At 45.9% G+C, this 9,514-nt stretch overlaps 1 protein-coding gene across 1 annotated transcript in view; it reads right to left on the minus strand.

Annotated features, from left to right (window-relative positions):
- Positions 1 to 8,315, minus strand: part of LOC119376907 (cytochrome P450 2G1) — a 31,187-nt gene extending 22,872 nt beyond the window's left edge. Inside the window, exons 1-2 of the mRNA XM_037646576.1 lie at positions 8,183 to 8,315; positions 4,446 to 4,684 (exon numbers count right to left, since the gene is read on the minus strand). Of these exons, the coding sequence (XP_037502504.1) occupies positions 4,446 to 4,666 (221 nt within the window). The 5' untranslated portion in view covers positions 4,667 to 4,684; positions 8,183 to 8,315. The remainder of the gene's footprint in view (positions 1 to 4,445; positions 4,685 to 8,182) is intronic.
- Between the last annotated feature and the right edge of the window lie 1,199 nt (positions 8,316 to 9,514).

Genomic DNA, 9,514 nt, shown 5'->3' on the forward strand with positions numbered 1-9,514 from the left:
CCTAATGGAAAGCTTCAAGGACGCTTGAGTTTTGCCTTCAAGATTGGAACTCAATGCGCAATCAGGCCCTGTTCGCATCGCCTTCTCATTCGTGCGCCAGGTTTCGCTTCCCAGCGCGGACCTCAACCAAGCCGCGAGAAAAAGAACGCCTGTGCTCGTAATCTGGGCCTGTCAAGCTGTTCTAGAATGCATACCTAGCACTAGTAAAATTGCGACCGTAAGGCAAAAGGTCCACCTACGCAGCTGCACACATTGTTGATGCGTTTGCTGATGATGACGATTAATTATGCCTGAGTGCTTTGTAACGCGTGGGCCTTGGAATCCCCATCAAAACCAATGTATCATTGTAATGAGTGACTAATTAGCCCAAAAATGCCACATTGACAGGCCTTTAAACCGCCCGCTCGTCGCACGATGGGCATAGCCCGACGCCTGGTGCGACTACCATGCTATTCTACAAGTGTTAACACGACTCCTCAGAATACATGACTCCAGTTTGTTTTTTTTTTTTTTAGCCCGGAGCTGTTTCAAGCACTGGCGTGGCTCTTTGGTGGCGCACCAATTACCAAGTAGAATGTCTAGGTTAAAATCAGAAGGGAACGCATGAGCTTTATCATTTGCATCAATCGCGAAGTCTTGCTCCCTTAGGAACACCGATTTTTCGCTCACAACAAACGCCGCTGAAACGGACGCTACACGTTGCTGGAGAGAGGCCCTCTAACACTATCGCCTTAAAGTAGCACGGCAGCTTCCTGAGAAGGTAATCAAGATTGTTATCACTGTTGTATGGCTTGTTCTAGATGCATGTGCACATTCTGTTTTCGCTTTGGTGTCTGGTTTCTAGAATTGACCGTTGATTTGCAATAAACTCTGACAAGCATTGACTCTTAGCGCCGTGTCCGCCGTCTCCACTTTGTCCTTTTCAGAGTGCTCGTTATTCCCTTTCAACTTTCTAGGATTTGTCAACCCCTTTCCGATTAAACACCAATCTCATTCTTAATGTTTCATCGTCTGGTAAAATTTCATATATTTTGTTATAAACCACGAGTGACCTTCTCTGTAACTTCGTAATACGAAAGGCACATAGCGGCCTTGTACGTCATGCATATTGCACTGTCAATTTTTTTCTTCTCGCAAAGTTGGAGATAGTGGGAAGCGGAGAGCATGAAAGAATCTCATACGACCGGTCACTTATCAGGAATGGAAGAGCGGCCGTTGGGTCCCGGACCCAACTGTAACCCAACTGCCTATGCCCCAACTTTAACCATTGTTTACGGGACCAATCGATCGCGGCTTCTTAAACTATGCATACTACGACGATTAAATTATTTTGGATTAAATGTAATAATAATATCAATAATAATAATTGCTGGAATTTTACATGCAAGACCATGTTGTGATTAGGATGCACGCCGTAGTGAAGGAATGCGGATTAATTTCGACCACCTGGGGTTCTTCAACGTGCTGTTAAATCTAAGTGCACGCGTATTTGCATTTCGCCCCCATCTAAATGCGGCTGCCATGGCCGGGAACGGAAGCCGCGATCTGCAGCTTAGCAGCGCGACACCCTATGTGCTAAGCAACCGCGGCGGATTTGGAGTAAATTCACACCGCCTACGTTAAGCCTTCATGAGCCTTTCTTTATGCAGTTATCATATTGTTATATGTTTTTACATGCGAAGCAGCTTATGGCGGAGGCTTTGTTCCTCACTCCCGCCTCCCGCGGCGTCCACCCCCCACTGCGCATGCGCATCCCCTCCCCCTCTCTGTCCTTTCCTACGCTCCCCCCTCTCTCTCCTCTAGGAATACGGAGCGGCGCGCGCGTCCCTCCCCACTCTGTCCTCTCCTATGCTCCCCCCGCCCTCTCATTTAGGAATCCTCTACTCTGCGGAGCGGCGCGCACGACAGGTGGTGCGACAGCTGCATACTCCGCTGGGGGCGCCACGGTAGTTCCGCGGTATGAAAACGACGGAGCGCGCGCGCCTCATTCTCTCTCCTGTGCAGCGCCGCGATGAGCGCTCGGGCCGCTGCCGCGAAACGGGAGCGGCAACGTGGCGATCCCAAACTTCGGGCTCGCGAAGCCGAAAGGAAACGTGAACGGCGGCAAGCGGACCCTGAATTCCGTGCTCGGGAATCTGAATCAAAACATGACGAGGCGGCGCGGCAACGCGTAGCCGAATCGAAACGTCAATGTCGAGCGGCGTTGTCTCTTTTTTATACATTCTCCTTCGTCCTCTCAATAATATTACACCTTCTCCCGCTCAAGCTGACCATTTCCCCGTTGCTTCGCATCCACACATGGCTCCCTTTAGATGGAGATGGTGCAATTTTGTCGGTCCCTCTTCCGAAGACGCTCTCTTCCTTCCTTTTGTTCTTTAAGCTGACGTCTTGGCCCCCCAAGGTAAAGATCCTGCATGGTATCCCCTTAGCAATGCGTTCTACGCGACGCTGCACGTAACAAAGAATGAAATGCACCCGGTCCACCATTTTCGTAAACCGTGACCTACATGGCACATTACAAGGGAAGAGATGAATACGGTCACTATAGAGGTAAATGACTTCAAGTGTCTGCAGGCACAAATTTTAGGGGCGAAGCTCCTTATGGTCGAGGCTTGTCCGTTGTAGCCACGCTAGTATACTGGTAGCGCTCACTCTCGCGCTCACGCCAAAGAGAAGTCTTCTTCCTCTTGTCTTTCGCGCGCCTTGATGATGATAGCAGCCACATATCAAACAACGTATAAAAATTGAAAAACAGGAAACAAGCGGGAAATCGAGAGGAAGAAATAAGAAAATAGGAACGAAAATAGAAATAAAGAGAAAAAAAACGAAAAGGAAAAAAGAGAGGAGAAAAGAAAGAGAAAACGCAAGAGAAAGAAAGAAGGCTGCCTAGCTTTGCATGATCGAGTGGGCTATGTACGGGGGAATTCACGGTTAATGATCCCCCGTACCTTCGCCCACCGCATTTTGAGCTGTATCTCTCTCAGTCCATCTCTCTCAATGTATCGCTTTGCTGTTGCGAAGGAGCAAACGTATTTGCTTTTGTAATGCAGATTTTATAGCGTTTGTTTTATTTGTAAATTCTTCATTCCTCGTTAAACATTCCGCAGTCAGTGTACTCATTTCTCGTGGTGGCATGACTGACTGTGCTGCTGTGAGAGCACACGCAGCTGTCTGCTGCGACGTTTCTAGTGCGAGCTGCTTCTTAATTCGCATCGACTTTTACAGAAAACTATTATGAGGTCACAACAACAGCCGGTTATGGTGCCATAGTTGTCCGCCGCCGCCAGTGTTCGTAACCGCTATCACGCAAAATAAAAAAATGAAATGAGGAATGCGAATTGCGCAAAGAGTGGGTCGCTGAATGCTTCCAACCCATTACAAAGGGCTCAGCCGGAATTATTCATTGTCATCAGCCACAGCAAAAAGTGAACATACTGCCTCACAGGTGCGTAGCAGGTACCACGCTTCTCCGCACAATCATGAATAATGCCATAGTGGGGGCCTCCTTACTACTTAAATATTAGGATGATTTATGACGTAGTGGGTGCCTTGCATGTGTACTTGTATTAGTTGCCCCGAGACACCCTTCAACGGGCTCTAAAAAGACCGCTCTTCCAGCTTTCGTTGTGACTGTGCTGCGTGTTGTGCCCAGGCCTGGCGATTTTAGGGGCGAAGCTCCTTAGGGTCGAGGTTGTGCGTTGTAGCCACGCTAGTATACTGGAAGTGCTCACTCTGGTGCTCGCGCCAAAGAGAAGTCTTCTTCCTCTTGTGCTTCGCGCGCCTTGATGATGATAATAGCCACTTATAAAACCACATATAAGAATTGAAAAACGGAAAAAAAGCGAGAAATAGAGAGAAAGAAATAAAAATGTAGGAGCAAAAATAGAAATGAAGATAAATAAAGAGAAAAAAACGAAAAAGGAAAAAGAGAGGAGGAAAGAAAGAGAGAACGGAAGAGAAACAAAGAAGACTGCCCAGCTTTGCATGATCTAGTGGGCAATGTACAGGGGGATTCACGGTTAATGATCCCCCGTAGCTTCACCCACTCGTCATCATTCACTTCGTGAATATGCTGTGATTTTTTAGGTAGTATGTATTACGCATCCACCATTGCTTTTATGGCAAACACAGAAATAAGTTAAATCAGGTAAAACCTGACCATATTTTGTTCTATAACAGCATTGCACAAACTTTATTGCCCTAGGGACCACTCTGATTAAATAAAGCTAGAAGAAACAGGATGTTTTTAATCTTGTGGTAAAAGGCTCAGTCACCACGAGTGCATGAATAGTTCCAGTGGGATCTATTTAGTCCAAACTGTTTCAGCTCGCATTAAATTAGCTTGTATTGCTTTAAGCGTACTTTATCAAGTCTGCATTAATTCCTTGAGGCCGTCTCTGTGACCCTTATTCAGGCGATCTATGGGGTATATTCAAAGAACGCACCTAAACACTGGACCATACTCCTTTGACAACAGCATAGCTTTCTTGTACAAGCGAGGATCCAAGAGTTCAAGATGGCCGATGATAGAGGATGCTGGAGGCATTGGCGGTAGCCGTGAACCTGGCGGCGGCCTTGGCGTCCTCCTAAACCGCCATGGCAACATCCACAGCATCCCGATGATAATGACGGCAATGAGAAGTACCGGCCACTCTAACGCCGTCATGTGCACGTCGGGGGTAGCCTGAGATTTCGAAAAGAAATTGAACCATTAGGTGGATTTGAACGCTGTACTACCGATGACAAAAACTTCAGTGAGGTGTACAGCTGCGGTAGACCAGCGTAAGACCTGGTCATGCATAAGAACCGGAACTTGCGTCCTGAATAAAAAAGTCACAGTTTCGCCGCAACGGCGAAGCAATGAATGCGATAGCAATAAATTGTAATGTAACGCGAAGAACGGAAAGCGGCTCAAAATTGCCAGCGCGTCGCTCGAGCCCAAAGGACGCACGAAAAGAACGCACACAGGACGAGCGCGAACTAATGCGTCACAGCTCGACACTTGAAGCACACTGCTCAAACATAAAGCAGGACGCACGATACGAACGAACAGGTACACACAAGACGAGCGCGAACTAATTGTCACAGCTGTTACTTATTTCTGTTTAAACAGCGCGCTCCTTTCGCAAACGCGGCCGCTGCAGCGAGCGAAGCGAAGCACCCCAACAGCCGCCCCTTCTTTCCTCGAGATAAGCGCACGAAAGCGACCACGCCCTGTCGAGCAAAGAGCAACAACGTTCGCAGGAGCGGGGCGACACGCGCGCACTTCGCGCCATCTATGTGGCCACTAAGAAAGCATGCTGAATTACATGGTGTATATAAATAGCTCGCCGTTAGCAGGCAGAAAGACGGTGCTGTCGTGGCCTAATGTCTAACGCGGCGGGCTGCAAAGCGAGAGCTCGCCCGTTCGATTCCCCGCGTCGGAAAGAATTTCTGAATTATTATGCTTTGTGGCTTTTCTGTATATATACATACTTATACATATACGGTGAATGACGGGGACGGACATTTTCCAGCCGAGACTGTCCATATAATTGCTATCGCATTAAAAACAGTAAAAATACAAGCAAGTAACGCTTGCAGAGCAATGATAGCGGCGAGTACGGTCGTCGGTTGTTGTTGTTTCGATCAGTGGTTAAACATATGGTCTTGTAAACTTTCGTTCTAGAATAAGCTCTTTACTTGCGTTGTGCGCGCAGTATTGTCTGAACATTGTAAAACTGCTGGGAAGGGTCACACAGATTCTCTTGGCCCCTGCACTACAACTAGACGACGTTCACACTAAAGAAAAATAAGCAGAAAAGGGAGTAAACTGCCTGTCCTCTAGCGCATTCCCTTTTTTGGCTTTTTTTTTCTATGTACCAGTCGAGGTAAAAATTTACTCTTATACTAACGGAGTTTCTGAACGTAGAAACGGTTGTAAATATTTACCCCGCTGAGGTTTTCAGCGAGTACAGTAAGAGTAATTTTTTACTGCATTTTCAAAGTATTCCCGTTGATTTCTGAGAGTTATTCCTTGGTCTACAGTTTCTTGTGGCTGATGTAGCAGTATTTATTTACTCCAATAACTGGATCAGTTTTTGCAGCTATTTCTGGTGGTTAAAAAACAAAAAAAGGCAGACCCTTAAGCTTCGCCTTTAAGAGTTGAACGCGATAGCGACATCCGTCCCCTAGTGCGCACTTCAACCACTAAGTGCATACTTATTAATGTGCATTGTTACATACACACGCACACAGACACGCACGCGCGCGCGCGAATTGTACAGGTTTTTGATCTAAAGCAAGGGTCGCGTGGCCTCCAAGATACACGCTGCACACCCGCCATCTCGGAGGCTATAAAGAGTCGAGACACATTTCTCACAATGCCTCACAGATGGAAGCACATTATCTAACGTTTGCTGTTGTTGGCTTGATATGCTTTCCGCTAGATGGACATAGTTGTCCATTTTTAGAGCTGTTTGAAAGTTCGTGCGTGTATTTAGCGGCGATGGCTGCACTATCCCGGCCTTTTTCGACGTAGTTTGATGGCCTCGCGAATGCGCCTACAAATCGCCGAATGAGCTCGTTTTCGTCGTGACACCTGCCGAACAAAATGCGTTAAGTGGACTCCTTTCACTAAAGGGCATTTATGTAGTGTTTTTTTCCGAAGTAGGTGTAAGTAACATCGTGGCTTGTGGTAGGGTACCTGCTTGCCACGCGAACGGCCCGGGTTCGATCCTCAATGGGACCGAACATATTATTCTTTATTTTCTTTGCTTCTTTCTCGATTTTTCGGTCACGGACGATTTTCCGCTCACAACCAACGGTGCCGACGCCGACACCGGAATTTCTGCGACACGAGCTCTCTAACGCTATCGCGTTAAAATTAGGTGTGCTTGCACCATGATCTATCGATATTCGAATTTAATCAGTGTAGAAGACTCGGTATCCATAGCATATGCAGAAATAAACAAATACCCAAACACACATACACACAACCAATATAGACTTCGGTTCGTCGCGTTACATTCCATTTTCTTGCAATAGCATTCATTCCTTCGCCCTTGTGCCGAAAGGGGCTCCCCCTCTCCAAAATTTTGATGGAGGGGGTGTTTCAGCGCAAATAAATATGAAATTAGGTGTTCCTCTCTCATACTGAAGGCCTTCAGCAATGAACAAATAGAAATAAGAAGAGAAAACAGACAGAAAAAAAAACAGAGAATAGAGAAGAAAAAAAGAAATAGGGAATAAGGAAAGAGCAAAGTTTCAAAACTTAGCAAAACAGCAAAAGGCAGGACTACATAGGTGCCAGTCAACTCGGCTGTCTATTTAGCATTGCTCCTGCAGTGGAAGCTACGCCAATTTATGTATGTATTTATTTATTTATTGTTATTTACTTATTTATTTTGCTGAAAATTTAAGCGGTGCAATGTAATGGACGCGGACCAGTGCCAACTTCCGCATAATTGTCTCTATGACGTAGCTTATTTTACATTGAGCGCGACGAATCATAAAAAAAAATATTCATGCATGAAAGCATTCTAGGTATTGCCGCCTCACGACACGCTGAAAACTCGTAGTCCTCAGGGGCAGAAAAGCACCTCTACATTATGACATACAACAGCTTCGAACTGATTGTGATGCGCCGCCTACAGAATATGACGAGTGGTTTACTTTCTATGTCTCTGCGAGAGGTGTTTCATCTATGTACGCCTGTAACTCTTTCGCAATACTGCAGATACTGACGCTTCCTGGGAAACGGTTATCGACCATCGTGATTGCAGTTCTTGTGTAAAAAGCTCCTATATTTGTTCTTAAAAAAAGCATATGATGAAGAGTCATTGTGGGACAAAATCAACACTGCGCAACGAAGAGCAGGTTGCCCGGGAACGAAAAAAGAACTAATGCTATAATAATGTGCAAAATCACAGCACTGCACAGCATTGGTTCCTTCGATTAACTGATGGCTTCCGTCGCAATATTGCCACTAAAAATAAAAAGCAAATGCATTTATAACGTTCGTAACAAGGTACATATAATACCATAAATGAACTCAAAATGCTTGACATCACGGTATCCATTTTGTGGCCTCCTGGGCGACGAGCCTGGATAATTATTCCGTGACAGTATTGTGCACAAGAAGCAATACCTTATGAAGGCGTGTGTCACCGCTTCGATAAAATACACCACGCTGAAAACGTACCTTCAGTTTGGATCGCAAGAAATAGGCAACACGGCTTGAATGCCTTCCAGCAACCGACTTTCATGGACACTGCAGAAAGTTTACATCGATGTGCTGTAGGGAGACTAGTCTGTGTCAAGTCCACCTGTAAACCAGAGGGCAACGGTGTGACGTCGATCCGTAGCACAGATCTGATTGCATATTAAGAGCAGGTGCTCTGCAAAACACGACAATGGCTCGCGTGGCCATGACGGACAGATGTCAAATACTATCTCAGCCCTGGTTAACCTCCCCGCCTTTCTTTTATTCTTATTCTCTCTCTTTGCTGTATTTTGTTGGTGCCTGTGATCCATGCTTTGCCAGCCAGGCAGGTATCTCTGAAATGCAATAACCTCTTGTTTGAGCTCACACGTGCAGGTGCATGCAAAATGCAGCTGGATAATCGTTGCTGCTGTAGAACAGCCGGACGGCCATAGAACGACCTGCAGCATTTGCCAATAGACAATCGCTCGTCAAAAATTAAGCGCATGCAGCGCACAAATACAAGCCTATGATATCCATTGATTCAGTAGCAGCTTTTACCCATGTTACAAGCAAACTGTATATAAAAAGTGCGATGTTTACGCCTGTTTCGATGGTATTCTTATGAATGGTGGAACATTTTGAGTGCTTACGTCCGCGCACTCCAGCGCTAGCTCGCTACTACGAAATACATCTTGATTGGATGTCCGACCAGTATACGATGCGAGACGTACCCGCAGCGCATTTATCAGTTTGTAGGAAGATTTACAAGAGCCAATAGTAAAGAGCAATGAAGCAGAATAGAGCGGTGCGCATTGCTAAATAATTGTGATATCTTCATCTACTATGGAACAGTGGGATCTACCCATTCCATAGGGGCACCAAACAATACCTGCAAGCTACTCAGACTTGTCTAAAGCTGTTTGCAGTGTAGTACTCTGGGCTTCGGAGGTAATATGGATATACATTTTATTTGCCAAAAACAGCATAACTTATTCAAGTTGGTTCATAAAAGATCGACGTACTGGTACCCGGTTATATAAAGCTTGCGAAGCAATACCTTGGTTTTGTTTGCTCTGCGAATATATTTACGATTGTGAAAAGCTTGCCGTGCAAATGGCTAACCAGAAAAAAAATCGCTTCTGCAGCATCTTCACCGACGCTGTCGCTTTTGGTGCTTTAACAGCCTTCAATGTCCAGTGAAAAATCCTCGTCATCAAGGTGCACGGTCTCTTTGAACATCATGGTAAAAAAAATATAAAGAATTTCCTCCCCCGAGAGCCGCCTCGCCATCTTCGTGTTCTGGGCTCAGAGAACACTTTGCATGCAGTG

This window comes from Rhipicephalus sanguineus, unplaced genomic scaffold, assembly GCF_013339695.2.
Source record: "Rhipicephalus sanguineus isolate Rsan-2018 unplaced genomic scaffold, BIME_Rsan_1.4 Seq272, whole genome shotgun sequence".
NCBI lineage: Eukaryota > Metazoa > Arthropoda > Arachnida > Ixodida > Ixodidae > Rhipicephalus > Rhipicephalus sanguineus.